Raw genomic sequence first — 22,861 nt, forward strand, 5'->3', positions numbered from 1 at the left:
TGACATGTCAGATTTTGCTTATCAACTGAGAGTTATCGATAATCTAGGGTATGCGATGGGTCAAACGGATGTGAGTGAAACTACAGAACTTGGAAAACCTGCAACGACATGATGTGGTTGCCTACCTTAGCGTGACATCTCTCAAGGAGTCGTGCGTTGTGCTTTGTCCATGAAATTCTTGCCATGATCTGCAACCTGAAAATTGAACTTTGTATTAAGACCTGCCCCTCAGCGCGCATAGTCCGGTTATCGGCGTCGCCTATAGGCTACAGTGCGCCACCGTCCACCTGAAACTTATCACGCAAATCCTTGTGGAAATTCGCACATCCATTTCTCTCCGATCAAACGAACACCTCGAAGTAATCCATTTCTTAACTTACGTCTTTGAGATAAAAAGGAATCCAAGATGATGAATGAATTCAAAAAATTCTCAATAGACCAAAACTTAATCATCTTCTTCATAACTCAAATTCCAATCTTTTTTCAAACTTTATTCTTACATCCAATTTATTTTTTTAAAACTAATTTTTTAAGAAAATTTATTTTATTTCCATTACATCTTTTACTTTTAACATATTTTTTATTTAATTTTAAAAGAAGTTTACCAATCAAAGATTTACCAATCGCACTTCATTTGATAATCTTTTGTTTACGTTCTTTAATTTTTTCTCGAGTCAATCAACCTTATTATCAACTGAATCATAAGACTGGTTTAAAAGTTAATCATGATAATGATTCATTTTTTAAAAGGATTCAATTTGCTTTATCACTCCTCGTTAGGTTTGTTGTTTTCTCACTTCCCTATCATCACAAACCGGCGAGTTTCTATCTGTTTGATATTGATTGTCTTAATACTTTGAATAAATAGTCTACGAGGAATTGGTTGGTCTCATGGGATACCCAAACCAAAGCCAACTGATACTTACTACAAAGATACCATCAAAAGAATTTTAATCTCAGTTTCAATCTTACTATTTTCTTCAATTTCTTTTACTTTTATTGAACATTTTAAACTTTCAAGATACTTTTTAACCATCATCATAGGCTTATCTTCTTGGTCTCAATTAGAACTAACAGGTTCATTCCTTAGGTTCATTTCTTATTCTAATTTCTTTTTTGATTTTCCAATCTATTCTAAAACTTTAAATCAATTTTGGTCAAAACGTTGGCATAGTTTATTAAAAGAAATCTTCATTAAATTATCTTTCTATCAACATTTTGAATCTCGTTGGATATCTTTAATCTGGAGTTTTACTTTATCTGGTTTGATACATGAATTTTCAATGTGGTTTGCTTCTGGTCAATTTGATCCTTATCTTAGAACTACCCTCTTTTTCATTTCTCAAGGTTTTGGTATCCTGTTAGAGAGAAAATTCAATTTGAATGGTACTCTTTGGACGTTTTTTTGGTTAACATTTTGGGGTAGATTTATGGTTGATGCTTGGTATGTCCTTCTGAATCATATACATAGATATTTTCCCTTGTTGGAGGATTCTCAGCATTCATCTTTTATCTCTTGTTTGCTTAGGCTTGAACGAGATTTGGTGGATCGTAGACCAATTGAATATCTGGATCAATTATTTTTTCGACTCATCCTTGAACAACACACAGCACTCGTGTCTTTCTTTGCTTTCGATATCTTGAGACCTCTTATCATCAGACATGGAAGGGAAGGAATTGCATAATATCTCGGATTATCTCCACTACAACTTTGCTGCTTGCCCTCGTTAACTGACTCAATTCAAATCATGTTTGTTGTAACAATTGAAACTAATCCCTCAGATCCACACTCCACAAAAGCTTCTTTTCCACCCAGAAATCAATCTCATCAAGAATCAGTGATTGACTTACAATACACATTCATCAAAAAAAACACGCAAAAGATTTGATGAGATTCTAAAGACTATGGAATTAGGTATGATGAGCATCAGAAAGCATACTTTCAAACCAGATCAATTCTTGTTGAGAGAGCTCTGAGTAAAGATCTTTGCAGTAAAGACTGAATGTATCCAATCCATCGATCTTTTTTCTTCGGACTCGAATTAATTTTATCTAAGATTTTATATTATCAAGTTGTCAAGTATTAAAAGAAAATTCGAAATCCCAAATATTCCTTCCTTGACTTGAAATTTCGATCCAATATGAAAGACTCTCTTCAAAAAGATACTCATCACTTTAGACAACCCATGATCCAATATCCAACTTTAACATTTTGATCATCAAATCCAATACTTTTCACACAAACAGTACTAAAGCCAATCTGATCTTCTTCTATACCGATCAAACTCCCAAACCTTTCCTTCACCAATTTTCGTGCTATCACAAACCGAAATAGGGAAAAAGGGTCATTATCTATCTGGTAGTCTTGATCATATTTAGTGAGCGTAGGATAACTTCATTCACCTTCTTTATCTATCACTTCTGGTACATGAAATACTCTTACATGGATCGGAACAAATGATAATTCCCCAATAAAAGCTAGTTCATAGTCAGAATAATCACAAATTGATCAGTTAATGATTTTGAGGAGTGAAGAGTGTAACCAATAATCCAACACAAACTTTTCAAATGGACTTACAATTCTGTACGGAACCAAGTATGGTCACCGTTCTTGAATTGGGCGAGATACAAGATTGAAATGACTCGGATAAATGAGAATAAATAGGCTGAAGGCTTTCAACATCATCTTCCTCATCTTCCCCATCAAGAGTAATAGCAGAACGAATTCCATCCGAACCCACCACTTGCCATTCAATCATAGCTCCTTTCGGTAACCCATCGACTTCAAGAAATAAAATCGGTATTTGAACGTCATACATCACTCTTGTTTCTTTCCACACCTTCTTAGCAAGAGTAATATGATCATAATTTGTGACAAAACAAATGATTCCTTCAATATAAGTTGTAGAAGGAAAAGTTTCCAAAATTCGACGAAAATGTTGGAGAGAGAGAATAGCTTCTTGAAGAAAAGATTTTGGCAAAGGAAGCGATAGTGATGAAGGTATCAATCCGATTTGACCGGCAACAAAGATCTTTCCACCTGTCTTCATTTTGATAAAGTCATCAGGGAAGATCTCAGCATTTGTCCATGAGGGTTAAACTGGAATTTCAAAAAGACATGATCTGGCTTACTGAAACAGCTTGTGAATAAGGTCCAATGTTGGCAGGTGCCCAATAAGATCGACTTTGAACATGTAATCCAAATCTTTGATCAGATTTATGATCGTCTCTTCTACCCAAAACTTCCATAGTCATTCTTGAACCCGAATAAAGTTGAGTAGCAATACAAGCTCGAGTAGGTGGTAAGATACCAAAATGGCGTTTATAGATTTCATTGACTTGAGTAAAGTCGTCCATGGATCTTAAGAAAAGATTGATATGAGTAAGATCAGTAAATCGAAGTGATTTAGAATCGAGTAAGGCTGTAAGTTTGAAATCGATCATTAGATGAGCTCTAAAAACCCCTTGATGGTTTCTAATAAAACCAAGTCTCAATTACGTTTTCTTTTGACTTACTTGCAAGCGTGTGGAAACAATCAATCACTTCTTCCTCTAGAGATTTATAAGGTGCAGTCGTTTCAGAAAGAAGCCTAGGACCAATAACTGAAGTGATAGACACCCATCCGTTATGCTCAGTGAACCCGGGTTCACTCAACGAAATACACGGAGATTTTGTCTGGTACGGGGATTTTAGGACTGTCTAGAACCGAATCATTAGTGTAAAGATTAAGATGATTTCAAATCAAAGTAGACTTACACAGTCCTCTAGAGTTCGAGCGAGAGTATCAAGGGTAGACTGTGAATGATGATCGAAAATTGGAGGGATGGTAACCGAGGGCTCAAGTCCGATCAACTCTGGCTTTTGTAACAATGCTGCTTTTGGAAGTTTTAGAAAAGCTACTGGGGCCATTGGAGAGCTTTCAGGGTGATCCACTACCTGAGGGTCGATTCTGCCACAAATTTGGTGATCAATACGGAACTGAGTAGAATATAGAATCATAAGATATTTACAGGTTGATTCTTTTTTTGAAGATTGGACAATCGATGGTAAACGTTTCGTATTCGCCGCCTTCACCGCATACATGAACACCGTACCGAGAATTCTGATGAATGAACCTTCAGTCAATCTTTGTGCATCTTGATACATACAAATCCAATAATATCAAATGTTGAAGAGGCCTCACCAAGTCTTCTAATGTATCTTGCATCTCTGCCAATGATTTACCTAAATGCTTTGGTTCTAACCCCACGGAAGCCACCTTGATCAAAATAGATTCAAGACCTGATTGAATCATTTCATTCAATAATTCAGATTGATCTCTTTTCCATAGATAGGCCAATGGAACGAGTCCCAGACGTTGACAACTACAACATTCAAGAGTAAGTTGATTGTACAGGGATCATAATGTTCAAAAGACATAGAAAGGATAAGGTGATCATGACTCACACATGCTCTACTCGGACTCGTTGATAGGTGGATAGGATTGCACCCACGGAAACCGCAGTGACGTCAGGATGTATGCGCTGAAAACAAAATTTTGCAATAAGTTACATAAACTTGATGTTCGTGAGCGTATCAAATCGGAAAGACATACCTTTACTTCAGACAAAAGCTCATACATATCCTCGGTCTCATCACCATTAATACCGAGCATTTCGGATTGATAAGCTCTTGAACCATACTCTGATTTTAATTCGAGAGCAGTACCGGTGATAGTTCTCCGATAAAGTGGAAGATCGAGAGCTTGTGCAATAAGATGAACTCCATCTTGACCGACAGTCTGATAGAGATAAGAGTCGAGCTCATCTAGGGGTTCGTCGTTCAGGTAGGGTGAATCAATTTTCAGAAAAGGTGTGGACATATTCTTTGACTTTAAAGATTTGATTTGCTTACCTACCCTTATTCGGACCAGGTCCAAGAGTAGCTAAGGCGATAAGTTGATGACCGTTTTGAAGACAATGTGAGAGGTTATAACAACTGTCTTTACCACCGCTGAGCAACCCTACGACTTTCAAACCATCTGGATTAACATTTATACTTGACATTCTACAATCTTGCGGAGTTTTATAAATTTGACGCCGCTCAACGGGATTGGCGGAGTGCGTGGTTGATGAACTGTGATGGATGTAAGTATGGATATGGCTATGGGGTATAGTAGGTATAAAGTTGAAACCCATGAAAAAACCACAAGTTGAGTGGAAAGATATTTTTTGAAAATTTCATTTACAAACTACAGTTCAATTTCCAACTCAATCCAAATTGTACTTTATCAACAAAGAACAAAGGACTCAGAGGACAAAGGGTTCAGTCACAGTAAGTTAAAACAAACCATTAACAAACAAAACAAAGCAATCATCAAAGCTTAGAAACTGATTCACTCGATTTTTTCATTTTCCATCGAAGGGATCAAGATGCCAATCCAACAAGATATAGAAGGTCAGTGATCTGATTCTAATTATCAACCATGGATAATTAACTAATTGATATTCTGATTTCGAATTCTATATGCGAAAAAACTTGACACTGAATGGTACGAATCAAATCAGTTTTCAAAACTTGGCTAAAGTCTAATAAATTCAATCAAACTTATCAGACATTTCAATCTGAAATAAAGTCTAAGAACATCAGTCAGTTGGTTTTTTTCATAAACATTCAGACATCGAGCCAATTCAATACCCAGACATTAAAGAACAGATTGATTTTCATAATTATTTGATGGCAGAACTTCAGGACAAACCAACTTCAGAATCTAGCAGCGCGTCCGGAAGTTGTAATAGTTCATCTGACGAAGAAGACGAAGATAGTTCAAGTAGCGAAGACGAGTCTGAACAGAAGAAACCCTTAAACAACCCAGCTAAGACGGCCAAACCTATCGCCATCTCCGATGACGAAAGCTCAAGTAGTGAAGATGACTCGACTGAATCTATCAGCTCGACAGCCAAAGAAGCAAATAAACAAGTTGTGAAGTCTAATCTCAAATCAGACCCAATTTCAATTGACGAGTCCTCTAGCAGTGAATCAGAATCAGACGATAGTGATAGTTCTTCAAGTGAGGATGAAAAAGTCCCTGTAAAACCAGTTGTCAAACCTGTCATTATCTCAGACGAGGGATCATCGTCTTCTACCCTTAAGGACGATATTCCTAAGGGTTCTGCATCAACATCTTTGAAGGCTTCAAACTCGAAACCTCTTAAAACATCTTCTGCCAGCTCAAGTTCCGAAGACTCTGACTCCGACTCCGACTCTGACTCTGATTCCGCTTCGAAAGCCAAGCCATCTACTGTTTCTAAGGTCACTCCAGCTAAAGTTGAAGCCAGCTCAAGTAGTTCAAGCTCAAGCTCTGAAGACTCTGACTCCGACTCCGACTCCGTTTCAAATTCTACTTCGAAAGCCAAGCCATCTACTGTGTCCAAGGTCACTCCAGCTAAAGCCAAAGCCAGCTCAAGTGGTTCAAGTTCTGGAGACTCTGACTCTGACTCTGACTCCGATTCTGATTCTGATTCCGACTCTGATGAAAAACCAAAGAATCCTACTGTCGCAGTCCCAGCTGTGGCCAAAGTACCCTCACCATCCAGCTCTGACTCATCGAGCTCAAGCTCTAGTTCATCTGGAACCGACTCTTCAGGATCTGACTCTGATTCTGACTCCGACTCCGAAGTGAAATCTCCCAAGAAGAAACCTACTCAAGTGACTACTATCACAGCCAAGAATCTCAAGTCCGTCTCAGATTCTGAGAGTAGTGAATCAGATTCAGAAACCTCCTCGGGGGCCAGCAAAGAGAAACCAACGGCCAAAACATCTAAATCATCTTCCGAAAGCTCCACTTCCTCATCCGAAGATGAAGATAGTTCAGAAGATGAAAAACCCACGAATTCAGGAAAAACCACACCAAATCCAATCAAACGAAAAGCAGAATCACCAGTCGTAGAAGAAGATTCAAAAGATAAACGAGTTAAACTCAATCAAACACCTCTATCAGCACCTCAAACTCCTAATGTGTCTTCTTCTAATCATCAATCCAATCAAGCAGAAAATTGGAGTCAATCTAAAGAGAAAAAATCAAATGCTCCATTCAGAAGAATCAAAGCTGAAGAAATTCAACTTGATCAAAGAGTAGCTGATAATAGTTTCTTAGCAAAGGTAAGTTTTACCTTCTATCAGAGATCTTTGGTTAGATATCATTAACATAATTCTCCTCTTTCGAAATGTAGGGCGGAGCTCAAGGGTCTTATGGCCATAAGGCGCATATGGATTTAATCGTAACTCGTGGTAAAGCTTTTACAGTTAAGTGTTTATGAACCTCAGTTCACTTTTACTTCTTTTTTTGTTATCAGACTCACTGATTATATCTAAATTTCCTTATCAATTTTTTTTCATTTTCTTCTCATGTTTTTCAAATGAGACAGAAAGAAAAAAATAAGAAAAAACGAGGTAGTTATCGTGGTGGGATCATTGATACGACTAGTCATTCGATCAAGTTTGATTGATTTGATGATGAAAGGGTACTTCGAGCGTTTTTTTTGTCATTGGTTTTGTTCTATGGTCTGGTTTGATCTCTTTGTGGTCTCTTGAAATCAATTGTCTGCTTGTTTTCTTTTCTTGTCTTTATCATATCTGAATCCAACATGGATGCTGTGAGTTACAAACAAAGATAATATCTTGATGATCAAGGAATGGGATATATGCTTCAAATTTTATTTCAAAAACGGGAATCTTTGCATGATGTGATGTCATTGAAGTCAAAGTTAAGAACATAGATGCTCACGAGAGAACACACACACAAAATGTTAATCATATTCCTCTCGCTTACAAAACCAATTCTTTTTTTTACAAAACTTGATCAATACCAAAAACAAAAAAACAAAACATCTTACAAAACCAAAAAAATCCTTTTTTTCAATCTAAATGTATCAAAAAATCAACTTTTTACATATTTACAATAATACAAATGATTTTAGTTTATGTTTTCTAATCAAAGAATCAAATACAAATATTCAAACAAATTAAAAGTTGCACCAAAAAAAAATGATAATATAAAAACAACAAATCGATTTTGTTTTGAAAAAGAAACCTTTTTTTTCTTCAACAAAAGAAAACTGATATAACTACCCTGGGCCTCACCCGCCAGAAAAAAAAACCCAAAAATTTGCTTTCTTTTGACTTTTCTGATACATTTTCTTCTTACAACCAAAACCCCTTAATGATTTACCTTTTGACCTTTCCCCTTTGATTTCAATCGACCAAATCATTCATTGAATTGGATTTAATTTTCAAATTACTAATCAATTTAAGAAATCTCAATCACGATCTTCTTGTAAAACTTCACCATTTCTAAACCTTTCAGTTTCATAAATTTGATAATTCAATTCATCCCAATACTCTAGCTCAGAAGTAGGTAAGACGATCTTTCGACTTAGAATCAAACTAATCAATGCAAAGATTGAAGTGAATCTAAAGAACCAAAGTACTTCAGTTGGTTTTTGAATGTCTATTGACAAATTGATGGGTTCATTGGTTTCTTCGGTCGGATTGGTTAGTAAATAAACTATATTGAACATCATGGATGTGATGATAGAGATCTGTTCAAAAGAAGAAACCTTCAATCAGGAAATGTGAATACAGAAGAAAGAAGATCAAAAGACAAAAGCTCACCAGAAAATGAGGAGCAACAGTAGATAATTGATGTATAGCTAAAATACTACCACCCGTTTTAGTCGCAATTGAATAATTAGTTTTGATCAAATTCAATGGTATTTCATTCAATGGATTATTAATCAATTGACTTCTTTCATTGATCCTTCTATTTTCGATTTTATGTGATACGTTTGATGGTGGTGTGTTTGCGATTCTTCTAGTACCTGATGGTGATGAGATTGGGGTTTGATTGAATTGATTGACGGGTGGGGTTTCTTCTATTGATCTTGTGTATTCCATTAATAATGCAAATGGGACCCATTGTGTGATCTAGTCAATAACAAAAACGGAATAAAACATGTTAGGTTAAAGATCTTCTGACTATTGAGAATGTAAAGGGATTCAAATGACTTACAGACCAAGAAAACCCAAGCAAGATTATCAATCTACTTGCACCACTCGAACTTTCAATTCCAAATGTAAAACCCATCAAAACCAAATACACCACAAAACTAAAACTCCATAAATTTCTAGGAGTTAAAAACCTCAACATCCTTCTATACGTTGTCCAACGTTTACCACGTTGATGGATCACATAATCAGTGGTACCAAACTTACAAAGAAATGGCAAAAGAAAACTAAAGATTAATGAAATCAAACTGAATTTTAACATGGTAATAGTACCTTGTCTTTCTGAATAACGTATTAAACTTTCGGTTAGGTTGGTACCTGTTGAACTCAATTCATATAAAATAAAATTAGAAATTAATGACTTTGAATGATATAAGATTGTGATCCAACATATCGAATTGAAAACTTGTACATAACAAACTCTTTTGATTGGGATTGGTAAAGTGTTTAAAAAGGTTTTATAAAATTCCAATAAGTCTTTAAAACTCGGTAAATTAGAAGAAGTACTGTTAAGTCTTGATGATGATGGTTTTGAAGTGATGGGATGTTCGATCTGAGTTGTACAAATCAAACTTGAAGTGATAATCAATAAAAGAATACTATAACCAACCAATTCACGTAATAGTTGAGGTTCTTCAGGTCCATGATTCGAATTGGAAAAAGTAGCAATCCCAAAGCCAATCAATTGACCTAAAAGTAACATTCTAGAACTCCAAACATTAATCGAATTTTGATGATAAGACGAAATTTGATCAAGGATAAGTGATCTAGTCGAAAGAATCAAACAATCAAGTGAAAAGAAAGAAAAATAAAACGAAACGATCGCAATGAGAATCGAATTAGAATGAATATTAATGTTCTTCTTGGGATCCCAATCACCTTGATCACCTCCAATTAAATAATTCATAAAAATACCTAATGGTGTACAAAATGATAAAGAAATCAATGAGATTAATAAAATTAAAGTTGAAATAACGATCCAAGTACGTCTTCTGTGTAAACTTTTCGAATTCAAATCTGATATTATTCCAATTAAAGGTGGAATGATCAAACCACTAATCGGACTTGATAACCAAAGCCAAGTTGTTGAATAAGTTGAAAGATCAAGTTTGAGTATAAAAGGCATGCCATAATAAATTAAGATCGTCCAAACCAAATTACAAGATAATAAATTCAGTGTGAGTGATAAGAATTGGATTCTAGATAATTTGGGATCTGTTGTTTGATCATCAGTATCTTGATCGGTTGGGTTTTCATGATGTGTTCGATCGTAAACATCATGTCTTCCTTCTTCTTGATCAGAATTATAGATGGTATGATTAGGTTGTGTGTGATAATGTTGATGATAATTTGATCTTGGACTTGAAAGACCTGGTACAAGAGAAGTGAAAAAATCGATTGCGCCACTAACTCTACGAGTCACAGTAGCTTGTTCAAGAGGATCGTTTGTTGAACCGGAGAGACTAGGTTGAGTTGAATTACTAAGAAAGGAAAGTCAGGTAAGATGAAATGTTGTATTAAATTAGATTTGAGATACTAACGTTTGATGATTTGTTAACATGAATAATGAAGCTGAAGTCGATTGATATGATTTATGATTTGGTGAAGTTGAAAGCTGATGCATTGTTTCATATGACGGGAATTGAGTGATCTCATCTGAAGCTCTACTGATATGGAAGGGTGGTCTGTTTGAAGTTGCACTTGAAGCTGATGAGGTTGGATTTGAATTCATCTTGTCGAAGAAGTCTTGATGAAGTTGATGAATGGATGAATGGATGTTCGAAATGCTGAGTTTCTTCAATTCTTCATTTTCTCGAATGCTGAGGCTGAGCTGTGTTCTTCATGTTTTGAATTCTTCCTTCTTCTTTGGTCAATGTCCACTGTCCAGTCTTGATCAGTCTGACTTGTTTCGATTTTAAAAACCCTTTTGTAAATTACTACTCCCCTATCGGGAGAGAGTGTGCGAAGCTCCGACCAATCCAGTAGCCTCGTGGCTCCCCACAGCTCCCCACTGTCTCATCATCACTCTCGCAGTGGGCACTGTGGGATGACTCATGAGCCCCGCCCAGATTGCACGTTGTATCCCACCCCCCAAATGGGTTGATGAAATGAAGTCATTTCTAGAAAAGCTTGCCACAAATTCCCCGCCAATTTGCTCGAGTTTGGCGGGCAACATTGGTCAAGCTTTTGTAAATTGACCGTATAAAAAAGCGGGCACACCCGCACCAGATAAATCAGACCATCACTTATCCCAGCGCCAACGGCAAAGACCAAACCACAGCCAGAGCTTTGTCATTTCACTTTTTTCAAAGAAGATTTTACCAGGCCAGGTAACCGTAAAGGCCTGTCCCACATCCTGACCTCAAGTTTGCCCGAACCATGAACAGAAGGCTTACTATCCTAGTATACACTTGTCATATCTGAAAAATCCAACTCTGGTGGCAAGGCAAGTATGCATTTATTTTCAAATTTTGTTTTGTGACATCCCAGATGTACAAAACAAATCTGCAACCAGTAAGACAAATCAAGCAAAGTTTTGTGGTGTGACAAATAAATGTAAAAGGTGTGGCAATACAAGGGAGCTCAAGCCAGCTGTGCATCACAAGGTAGTATATATCTTCCATGCACAATTCTACCCAAGGCAAGTTGAAGTGGGCAGATCTGATGGGCTTCAGCGTGATGTTGCTGCAAGGGTAATGTTGAATCTCCTGAACAGTTGAGGGATAATCCAAGGGATTAAGTTTGTTGATGCACTATAGCAAGAGAAGGATGAGCCAGGATGGAACTATTGTGACAGGTTGCAGATTTCCAGATTCATACTCTTCTTGCAGAGGTTGCTGCTTTCTTGCTCAGGTCGATCTCAGAATTCAAACCTAGCCCACTCCAAGTAACAATTGAAGTGAGAAGTCAACTGTCCTCAGAAGTTTAACAGTCCCTCTGACTCACTCATCATTTTCATTCTCAACACTCAGGAAATATCATCTTGTTTACTTTTGAGATTTACTCCCAGCAATCCTGCAGTTCCACTCATCAATCCTTCAAAGCCCAGGACAACAGTTTACAAAGTACCCAAACACTCTCAAACATTTGCACCACCTGATTTAGGACCAGAGGTCTATCAATCTCAATACACAACAGATTCTGTGACAATTGTCATTCACAGTAGTTCAAACATCTTTTGCAATCTTTGGATTGCAACAAAGTGAGTTACAACCTTGTTCTGATCCTTTCAATTTTATGTTACAAGAACATGGAAGAGATATGAAGGTTTCAGGGTGTAGGCTGGGTGGAAGCAAACAGAGATGGAGACAAACCAGCAAGACTGAAGACAACAGACAAAGTAGTTGTTCAAACAGTCAAAAAAAATAGAACAATAAAAATAATTGTATACTGGGAGGATGAGTTGGCAGACAAATTCAAGTGTGAATTAGTTTGAAAGAGGCAAATTGGTTGTGAGATTTCAAGAAATGAAGGTGGGTACCACAGGTCATTTTTATAGGTTGGAAATGAACATATACCAAGCGGGATACACATCATTTGGAGTAAGAGCTAGAAAAGCTTATCATCAGAGATTACAACATTCAAAGTAAGAATTCAAAAAGCTCACAATCAAAGATTTCAAGTGACAGGAACAAAAGTGTTGAATGTTGGAAGAATAAAAGGATTGTAATTGTATAATCAAACAAATCAAACACAAACAAGACCAGAGATTGGGAACAAACAGAAGCAAAAAGTGAAAATGAAAAGGTAAGTTGTAAGGCAACACGGGAAAAGTCACTGATTCCTTTCCACAACATGGCAAAAGCGCAGCTGTGGACTAACAAAGACAGTATGATTGTACACATTGGTACTTATCATCCACAGGTGATAAAACCACAGTTGAGAAAAGCACGGTTGTGAACTAAGAAAGAAAAGATAATGTTATCATATTCTAATGTTATTGACTAACAAGGAAAGTGTGATTGCACACATTGGTGCTTACTATCTACAAGAGGAGAAGAGCACACAAATGCACTAACAAAGATAACATGATATTATCACGATATAACTCAAAAATTTATAAAGCATGAAAAGTGACCTGGAGCAAAATGAACCGGAGTCAAGGGGAAGTATTGAATGGTACTTCATGCAAGTTGCTTGTACATTTTAATATGTTAGATACATATTGCATTAGGATCACCAGCAAAAGTCATTCAAACACAAACCCCTGCACACATAAACACAGAAATGGTCTGTCACCTTTGCATTGATGGGCATATCCTTGTATGACCCATGTAGATCAAAACACATGTCCCCATCAGCAAGCTCATGGTAAGTATGATGGTGTAATATTGTATTTGTAAAAGCATGTGGGGCTGTAGTTGTATGATGGTAGGTTGCTGTGGCAAAGGAACAATGGCTGGGCCCAGCTAGAGGAAGGTTGAACAGAGTCAACCACCAAGTCAGAAACTGCGGGGGTAGGTTGTGTGGATTGCAGAGTCTGGTGTCCTTGTTGTGTTGGAAGGAATCAGCTTAAAGTGTGGCAAAGGTTGCCAACTGGCTCAAAGTTGAATTTCATGCAGATTTGGGTAGAATTCCAGTAGTTGTTGCAGCAGGTCCTTAATTCAAGCACTATTTCTGTGAGAATACCTTGAAGGGGGTGCTCAAACACATTGTTTGGGGGCTTTCCTACTTTGAACCACAATAGTTAAAAATTGTGCAGTCACTGTGGAACACCTCATCTATCACATCATCCCAGTCCTTCATTGCTTCACCATCAAATCATCAGCCAAATTCCCTTTTCAAATCCCCCTCCCTCAGCAGGATCATACATCAGCAAGGCTTCAATGGAAAAATCAACGGTTCCAGCCAACTTTCACCAAGTTTTATACAATTTCATTGATCATCTTATTACCAAACACAAAGACAAAGCATCACCATTAAAGCTATGGGGATGGCAAACATTAACAGAATAATCAAACTCAGAACAAAGTTCAAAAGCTATACTTCAAGATACAATTAAAAATCAACATAGGATCATGGAAACTTTAGAAAAAAACAATCAAACATTTGAGTTCAAAGCCAGTCAGTTCCAATGACATCTCCTTCACCACAAATTATTCCATCAAATCAAGGTCATCTAACAAAACAATGGGTAGATCTGAGAAATGAAGGACAAAAGAAATTAAATCTAAATTCAACCTCAATCTTGCTTCCACCCAAACAAGGTGTCAACAAATTCCAGGCGGGCAGATTTGTAATACAAACTTTACCAGGAGTTTCACTGTTAGTGGGTTTATCTCAGGCTGAAATTAGAGACAGAACAAATTCAATACTCCAGAATTTAAACATGAACTTAGATGATAAATCAGTCAGGGTTAAGGGGGTGGTTAGATTAGGCTCCAACAAAACTTTATTCTATACAAGTACCAGGTCAGAGGTTAGATTTTTACTATTACACAAAACACAAGTGGACTCATTTAACAGATACAAACTTGTTTTCTTTGCACAACAACAAATTAGCTCGTTATCTAGGTGCACTGTATACTTTTTCTTATGAGTTGTTGAAAGGTCATCAAAGTATAAGTTGTTGAGAGGTCATGAAGATATAAGTTGTTGAAAGGTCATCAAAGTATAAGTTGTTGAGAGGTTATGAAGATATAAGTTGTTGAAAGGTCATCAAGGTATAGGTTCAAGCAACAGTCAAGACCAGAAAGGAGGGTACAAATTCAAGAAAGTTAGGCCTGGGTGTAAAGATTAACCAGAGGATTGACTATGGATAGAAGCATCAGAGTCGTAAGATGGTTGACTATAGACAGAGGCATCAGAGTCATGAGATTGTTGACTAGGCGTAGCATAGGCATATCCGGAGTTAGGATCAGGATTGAGTTCAAGTCCAAATTCTTCCTTCAATGCGCCTTGAAGAGCCTCAGGATCTATTACCAATCCCCGTCGCTTGATAATACGTTCGGGGTTTGCATTTGAAAGAGTTTGATCAACCGAGCCTGTGATAGAGAAGGGAGAGAGCGTCAGTTTTCTGGAGACCTCTTCGAAGGACAAGATCTATGGTCAATTTCGAATGAAAAAGAGTGTACAAATTACTGACTTTGAGCTCGCAAGCGCATCTTTCCCTTTGTTTTTTCAAGCGCGGTCTTGAGCTTCTCGATCGAATTCAGTGAGTGAGAACCTACAGATGGGTCAGAGTGATCGTATCATTGATATCGGGATTTGCAAATAGTTGAAGTTCAGGATGGTACATACGTAGGACTTTCACAATGGAGTCTAATTTGGGCTCGGTCAAGGTTTCAGAGCGCAATGAGGGTCCAGCTACTGGTGAAGGTTCATCTGGTCCGCAGTTGATAACCAAGAGTTCTTTGCGACTGGATTGGGGTTGAGAAGCTTCTTGAGCGGCTCGAATAGTATGTCGAAGTTTGCCCGATTCATAATCCTTCAAAGTTGCAAAGAATGAATATACCGAACGGACGCGTGTGAAGGATAGTAAGAAAAAGATGAGATAGATAAAGAGACATACCAATCCATCCTTGTCGTAATCATCTGGACACATTCTTCTGATCTTGGTTCGGCAGGGGACTGTAGGCTTTGGAGGAGGTGCAGAGAGGCTGTCGTCTAGGTGGATGACCAACGGCCTTTGACAGACAGAGTCCGCGCTTTCATCGGGCTCCATAGCACGACGCTCAAGACCTGAGGCATAGCTCTGAAAAAGAGAAAGTAGCGAAAAGAAAAAGAGATGAGGAAAAGTGAGAGTAGAAAAGGGATTGAAACATGATACGATCACTCACCACATAGTCATCGTTGAAATCGCCAGTGAAAACTTCTCTTTCATTTCCCAAGAATGTATGTAAGGTATATCTAGGTCCGTAGGTCATTTTGATGCTGTAGATCAAACTCAGTTAATCAGGGGGATGTGATCAAAAGAAGAGGATGAGATTCTACGTCGCGAGATTGGGAACGTGATGAGGTCAGAGGTAGAGTGAAAGGGACTGTACAAGGTAAGTATAACATATGTGTACTCCTTAGATGATGAGGAACCCGCGCCGAGGATCCGGGATCCTAAGCACAAATATGCATAATCAGCAGCGACAAACTCGAGATATGCATATCACGGTTGACCTGATCTTTTGGCTATTTTGCACGCGTCTTCCTTTCAATACACGGTTTTGTGTGCGTTAGAATCAAGCGTACCCTCAGAGTATGATCCCATCTGGTCCGCAATTGAATTCACTTTGCACAGGTTGTCGAGAAACAAATCAAACAACATTATATAGCATCCTAAGAAGCTTTGGTGAGTTTATAATCCTATCTAGGTGATTTATTAGTGTGTCCATTCTCATAGCTTTCGCATTGAGGAATGAACGAATGAGCTTCATTTGTTGAGATAGTCTCAAATCACTTCAGACATCATAACTTTACAGTAGAAACTGTTTTCTCGTCGCTCAGTGAAGGAGTGTATTCATTCTCATAGCGTTCGCATTGAGGAATCAACATCGTTTCTTTAGACTCTCTCAAATCACCTCATGCATGACCACTTCATAATGGAAACTGTCCTCTCATGTCTTAGGGAAGGTCTCAGATTTTAGCGGCACCGGCCAAGATTATCAGTGCTGTTATACATGTGCACATCTCTACAGGTCTCTATCAGGTCTTCACCTGCTTGGTCAATGTACCAGTTTATCTAGATTTTTAGTCGTTCTAGCTTCAAGACCCAGGAAGCAAGCTCTTCGAATACTAGGGCTTCACAACGTTGTATTTTCCAGTCTTCCATTTAATGGAGTAATAATGGGTGTCCAATCTTAAAGCTGGTGGCATCTGGCGTGAATACATAAACATCATATTGTATTTACAAAGAGTTGGGACTTTGGCTGGCTGGCCTGTGCGGATTGATCTGACTATCTTGACTTAAATGATGATTTATTACAAAAGGCTAAGGCGACCATTGAAGTCTAAGACGAACGAGTAGAGCAAGCAATCCGTCATCTTTCAACAAACATTCATCAAGTTTGCTCAAGTTAAGGATCCATGGGTAAAGACTCTTCCGATACACAATAGACTCAACAATGATCATAAGGATCGGGTTACAAGTCGTCAAACTACTATCTTATCCAATGGAACGATGCTTGAGACTTTTCATATCCCTGAAGATCAGAAGCTGGCTGCTTCAACAGGTCGCGCAAGTAAAAGTAAAACCCGACATTTTGGCGAGTCTCTTTCCCTTGTGGATAATTCAAATCATCTGACTGACATTGGATATGATCAAAGCCTGCCTCAAGTAGACGATTTTCCTAGCACATGAACAACACGTAATGGTCTCTTTATATCACCAATAACCCGGGTTCATGCTTAGCGAAATATCTAAAAATCTCAACAAAATTCCATGAACTCCAAAAGCTTCGCTGTCTCTAGGTCAAATCCCCATAACAATCGTACAGATTTGTTGGTCAAAGTTCCAGTGTCAGCACCACACTTTCCTACTTTTAGTATATCACCATCTCCACGAGCCCCATCAATGGGTCAATTTTGTTACAGAGTCAGATTTGTAGAGAGAAGACTGCTATTTACAAGGAGTACATCACAATCAATTTGGTCATTCACACCATATGGTTCAATGATTGACATGTATATTAGATTATCACATAGGCAAAATAATATATCACAAAACAAATTAAGATCGCCTCAATTATTTCCTCACCACCTGTGATCTTAACGCTACCACCAACCTCTATACTAGACAAGAAGGTAGATCGAAGAAACCATTGGATGGAATTCTGATGCACTTAGGAATCAAGAGCCATAAATCGATAGATGGTGTTAGAGGCACTAATCTAGAATCAATGAATGATAATCTTGAAGTTGATAATGAACCATTAGCATCAATGCCACTCGTATTTTTAGCAAGATAGGAACGTTCATCATCACATCGTAGAAATCCATCCTGTTTATCTTTACCAAGTCTAATAGGACAAACAATTAAAATACACAATTTCACCTGTTTTACAAACTGGTGGTTCTACGTAACCAAATAACAATCCATATTTTCCAACAATTTCAGATAAAAATGATGATACCGAATCGATTGATGGACCAATCGTTCCACAATCACAATTGCCAAACAGACGCTATTCAAAACCAAATCATTATGTACGGTTTGTTGGAAGTACTTCAACTAGATTGCCATTTGAGAGTGATTCTTGATTTACAGAACCTGAAGGATCAGATGAAGATATTCAAGAATTGTTGGGAGTCTAGGATGGGAGATGTAAACATCATGCATAGTTTACAAAAACCTATGTGTGAAACTGTGTCTATACTTTAATCTTATTGCCATTGACGCCAATTGTTTTGTTCTGATCAGCTTGAATCCATTGATGTGAGTAAAGCTCATAGATCAACTGGCTGAGAGCCATGTCGATTGTGGAGGAATGATCGGACGCTTGTTAATGAGGATACGTCTCACTTTGCGCGAAGGTGATGTCAATGAGCACTCTCTTCGTTTACGGTCATCAAGACGTCTTCAGTGATTCCCTACAATCAAGACCATCTTGATGAGAGTTGTCAATAAAACATGGTCATGATTGCGTCTCATCAAACTCAATTTATCAATAGGCCCTGACGAGCGACTTCCTCGAAATGTCATCTAGATTGTCTTGGGATTTCTGGTGTGAGAGCCAGGCATCTGGAAGTTGCGTTCAATTATGAATGGACGGCCAAGGAGATCCTTAATGCGAAGCACAAGCATTCGTCTTATCGCAATGGTCAACAACTCATCGGTCCGAGTCATCCTTTCAATACAAGACTTGACTATTGTTTGACCAGATTATCAAAACAAGACGTTCTTGAATCATGCACCATGAATATCATACCATCGTAGAGTAAAGCAAGTCGGGATATGCATGCCCTCCATTCGCCGCGAATTTGATCGAGTTCTTCCCATCAAATTTGATGGTTCGTCTGTCACTGGCTTTACCAGTTGAGCGGAAAAAGAATGATAACCTTTGGTCACATATTTTTGGTTTCCCGAGCTGAAGAAATTTCGATAGAGTCAAATCGATGACTCACAAAACGAAGCAAATCGAACAAATAGGTAACTATCGGGTGGACGGTGGACATGAGCTCGTTTTCAAGACTTTTGATTTCCCAGGGGCATCCCTGTCATTCTTGAGCCCTGGATGAATCTCCTGACAATACAGATACTAATATTTCAGCATATTGTCTGGCTGGGCATGAAACCCTACGAAAGACCCATGAGACACGACTCACAACTTCAACATCTGATGTCAAAATGCTCAATGGTTTCCAATGCTGAAGGCTTTGTTGTACTCTTCAGTAAACAGGTTCGTGTTTTTTCTCTTGAGACATTTGTTATGCACACCAGGCTGCATTGTTATGGGCTACATATATGGGAATGGATATTATTCACTTGATTCATCATTCAACGCATGTATTCATTTGAAAAGCTCACGCCAGATGACAAAATCACAAGGTCAATTGTAAGCACTGATCAGAGGTGTAGTCTCATTCTGACCGGAAGACCACCACTAGAAGCTCAGAGTCACAAAGTAGGTGATTGACATTTTAAAGGTACAAAAATAAGTAAGAGAATTTACACTAACCTTCAATCTTAAGCCTCTGCAGCGGGTGTGCCCGCCTCTGCTCTAGTAGTTTGTCTATTTATAACTATTTGCGCGATCAGAGATGGTGAAGACTTGCAGACGCACCCTTTGTTGAAAAGGGTGAATTGACAGGAATTAACGCTGAGCTTTGATCGGATCGGATCGGATCGGATTTTTACAAAGTTCCTGGGGTGTTGTTGCCAAGTTGAGATTGAAACAAGAACACTTTACCAAAACACCAAGACCATCAACATCACCATCAACCACTTTATCAAGATGTCAATTCCATCATCATCCTCATCCTCATCAAACAATCATATCACCAATCATCACATCGATCAAGCTACAACTACTCAAACAACCATCACACCCGCTTCGTTATCTGAAATCATTCCATCTGACATTCCAACTGGTCATGTCGCCTTTCATCTCGGTCCTACCACTCAAACAAAAGTCGTCACTACTACTACGATCACCACTCTTAACTTTCCTCCTGTTCTTCTCCCTAGACCAATGACTCCTCCAATCTTACCCGAATCTGAAGCTCATAGTCATAGAGGATGGTCTGGTCGAGCAAGATGGCCAATCAATCAACATCCAAATTCAAATTTCAATCATGACCTCCGACTCGATCCAAAGCTATATCCTCTAACAAAAGCTCAAATGCCATCAGATTGGTCAGGTCCTGGTTTACCTGTTCCACTTCGCGATGGCTCTTTTGCTAGATTCGATGCTGGACAACCTTTCCGATCCGATTCTAGCTCCATCAAAGGCAAAGGGATGGAATTTCTCACCACTGACCCATCGCCTCCTTCGCTTGATCCTCGAAGACCTACATCAGAATTCTCATCGCGTAAACGCGTCTCTCTCTCTCATCCTGCTCGACGTTCGAAAATTGTTCCATCCCCATCGATAACACTACCACCTAGGAAAAAAGTCAGATTACATACATCTCAAGATGATGATCACCCGATGGCAACTTCAGTCCCTGAGAATTCATCCATCTTTTGCTCTGATATCGGTCAAAGCAAGTCTCAAAGCTCTACACATCCCATCTCTGGCCTACCCTCTCCTTTACCAACTGAATTAGATCAAACAGCCACTTCAGACGCGGCTCAAAATCATCCAGATCCATCTAGTCCATCCGATCAAAGCTTTCCTACTCATCCTTTACAAGGTACAAATGCTCAACCTGCACTTTCGACCATCTCTTCCTTACCAAATCTGATGTACGACTTTGGTCAATTGCCACCTCATCTTCAACAATATACACTCTTCAACCTTCTTCGTACTTCATCTGTACCAGTCCTCCAATTTGTTCAAAAACTGGTCGCTCCTGCATTAAAACGTGACTTTATCAATGACTTACCACCTGAACTTGCTGTTCTGGTACTGATCAAACTGGATGGACAATCTCTCTGTCGAGCTTCTCAAGTCAGTAAAACTTGGAATACGGTCATTGACAATAGTTCAGCTATTTGGAGATATAGACTGGTGGCTGAGAAACTTTGGGTTGGGGATGGAAGTGAGGCAACTGATGCGGAAGAATGTAGATTGATCGAACAAGGTGTACCACGCTCACAAGCTTCTCATTTTACCCGTCTTTGGACTGATGGCGCTTGGAGATCCCCAAAATTTAGTCGTCGTTGTCGTCAAGAGGATGGTGGCAGTGGTACAAGACCTATTGGTTTAGCTGGATTTGAAAGTAGTTTTCACTCGCACCCTCAACTCTCACCATCTGAACCCATGCATGTTGATGGACCTATACCAGCTTCACCTGCATCCGAGCCAAGAAGGCCTCCTTCACCCGGGGCTCATTCCGAATCTTCCTCTTGGGCCGCACACAATCAGCCTGTCACAAATCCCCCCGACTTGCTTGCTTCTCCATTGACGCCACCTGAAGTTCGGACCTCATCTAGAATCGGATTGATTCAGCGTGGAAGGCAGTCAAATAAGTACAAGTTATTATATCGTAAAAGGCATTTAACTCGATCTAATTGGAAAAAGAATGAACCACGAAGGATGAATTTCTCTGGACATGGAATCACTGTTGTTACTTGTCTTCAATTTGATTGGGATAAGGTCGTAGCCGCTTCCGATGATAATGTGATTCATTCTTACGACTTAAAGACCGGAAGTAGATTGATGACTTTCACTGGACATCATGGAGGAGTTTGGGCACTTCAGTATGTTGCCAATGTTCTGGTTACTGGAAGTACGGATCGAACAGTTCGAGTTTGGGATATGAATACCGGTCGAAACACTCATGTCTTTGCAGGTCATACCTCAACCGTCAGATGTTTACAAATCGTTGAACCTGTGAATATCAATCCAGATAATGAAGGACCACCGATTTGGGAACCAGCTTTTCCATTGATTGTCACCGGTTCTCGAGATTATACATTAAGGGTATGGAAATTACCATCAGAAGATGATGACGAATATTTACCCGGACCCTTACCTGGTTCACCATGTGCAGATGAGAATGATACGACTCAAATGACCAATCAAAACCCGTTTCATATGTTTTTCTTACAAGGTCATAAACATGCTGTTCGAGCACTCGCTGCAGCTGGTCGAACAGTTGTTTCAGGTTCATATGATTCAACTGTTAGAGTTTGGGATTTGATTACCGGTAAATGTCAACATGAGATGAAAGGACATACATCTAAAGTATATTCAGTAGTTTTAGATCGATTAAGAAACCGATGTGCATCTGGATCAATGGATAATACAGTCAGATTATGGGATCTTACAACAGGTACTACATTATATGTGATGGATGAACATACTTCTTTAGTCGGTTTATTAGGATTCTCTCATACGAAATTAGTCTCAGCAGCAGCAGATTCAACATTAAGGATCTGGAATCCAGAAAATGGAAAATCAGAATACGAATTAAAAGGACATTTAGGAGCGATCACATGTTTTAAACATGATGAACTTCGAGTGATTTCAGGATCAGATGGAACGTTAAAACTTTGGGATTCCAATGATGGTAGTTTTATACGAGATCTTTGTACAGGTTATCATTCGGTTTGGCAAACTAGTTTTGATGATCGGTTTTGTCTTGTGGCTGTACAGAGAGGTAATGAAAGTGAATATGAAGTTTTAGATTTCGGTAGAACTGATGGTAGAACTGATGAAGAGGATGACGAAAGATTGAAAGCTTTATGGTTAGGTGATTTAGGTTTCTTGGTTTTGAACC

General features: G+C 38.5%; 7 protein-coding genes across 7 annotated transcripts; 3 read left to right on the forward strand and 4 right to left on the reverse strand.

The window, feature by feature from the left end:
* Nucleotides 1–409: 409 nt before the first annotated feature.
* MELLADRAFT_87978 (uncharacterized protein) lies at nucleotides 410–1,685 on the forward strand (the record flags this gene model as incomplete). The annotated part of the gene is made up of 3 exons (XM_007411180.1): nucleotides 410–780; nucleotides 869–1,444; nucleotides 1,529–1,685. The coding sequence occupies 3 exons, from the start codon at nucleotides 410–412 to the stop codon at nucleotides 1,683–1,685; spliced, it is 1,104 nt and encodes a 367-aa protein (XP_007411242.1).
* Nucleotides 1,686–3,859: 2,174 nt separating this feature from the next.
* On the reverse strand, nucleotides 3,860–5,016 carry MELLADRAFT_28793 (uncharacterized protein; the record flags this gene model as incomplete). The annotated part of the gene is made up of 6 exons (XM_007411353.1): nucleotides 3,860–3,950; nucleotides 4,012–4,103; nucleotides 4,185–4,365; nucleotides 4,448–4,524; nucleotides 4,596–4,807; nucleotides 4,899–5,016. Coding segments are annotated over 6 exons (771 nt in total), but the record flags the coding sequence as incomplete, so codon positions are not given.
* Nucleotides 5,017–6,839: 1,823 nt separating this feature from the next.
* MELLADRAFT_87980 (uncharacterized protein) lies at nucleotides 6,840–7,488 on the forward strand (the record flags this gene model as incomplete). The annotated part of the gene is made up of 4 exons (XM_007411181.1): nucleotides 6,840–6,922; nucleotides 7,042–7,141; nucleotides 7,213–7,284; nucleotides 7,408–7,488. The coding sequence occupies 4 exons, from the start codon at nucleotides 6,840–6,842 to the stop codon at nucleotides 7,486–7,488; spliced, it is 336 nt and encodes a 111-aa protein (XP_007411243.1).
* A 209-nt stretch (nucleotides 7,489–7,697) lies between these two features.
* Nucleotides 7,698–10,778, reverse strand: MELLADRAFT_116801 (uncharacterized protein; the record flags this gene model as incomplete). The annotated part of the gene is made up of 4 exons (XM_007411352.1): nucleotides 7,698–8,580; nucleotides 8,654–8,965; nucleotides 9,051–10,527; nucleotides 10,588–10,778. The coding sequence occupies 4 exons, from the start codon at nucleotides 10,776–10,778 to the stop codon at nucleotides 8,299–8,301; spliced, it is 2,262 nt and encodes a 753-aa protein (XP_007411414.1).
* Nucleotides 10,779–14,782: 4,004 nt separating this feature from the next.
* Nucleotides 14,783–15,912, reverse strand: MELLADRAFT_87982 (uncharacterized protein; the record flags this gene model as incomplete). The annotated part of the gene is made up of 5 exons (XM_007411351.1): nucleotides 14,783–15,030; nucleotides 15,132–15,212; nucleotides 15,287–15,473; nucleotides 15,558–15,740; nucleotides 15,826–15,912. The coding sequence occupies 5 exons, from the start codon at nucleotides 15,910–15,912 to the stop codon at nucleotides 14,783–14,785; spliced, it is 786 nt and encodes a 261-aa protein (XP_007411413.1).
* Nucleotides 15,913–17,762: 1,850 nt separating this feature from the next.
* On the reverse strand, nucleotides 17,763–18,447 carry MELLADRAFT_107544 (uncharacterized protein; the record flags this gene model as incomplete). Its single annotated transcript, XM_007411350.1, has 3 exons — nucleotides 17,763–17,975; nucleotides 18,043–18,159; nucleotides 18,352–18,447. 3 exons carry the CDS (start codon nucleotides 18,445–18,447, stop codon nucleotides 17,763–17,765), a joined length of 426 nt encoding a protein of 141 aa, XP_007411412.1.
* Nucleotides 18,448–20,913: 2,466 nt separating this feature from the next.
* On the forward strand, nucleotides 20,914–22,779 carry MELLADRAFT_23709 (uncharacterized protein; the record flags this gene model as incomplete). Its single annotated transcript, XM_007411182.1, has 2 exons — nucleotides 20,914–21,222; nucleotides 21,589–22,779. Coding segments are annotated over 2 exons (1,500 nt in total), but the record flags the coding sequence as incomplete, so codon positions are not given.
* Nucleotides 22,780–22,861: the final 82 nt, after the last annotated feature.

This window comes from Melampsora larici-populina (genome assembly GCF_000204055.1).
Source record: "Melampsora larici-populina 98AG31 unplaced genomic scaffold MELLAscaffold_24, whole genome shotgun sequence".
In the NCBI taxonomy this organism is placed as follows: Eukaryota; Fungi; Basidiomycota; class Pucciniomycetes; order Pucciniales; family Melampsoraceae; genus Melampsora; species Melampsora laricis-populina.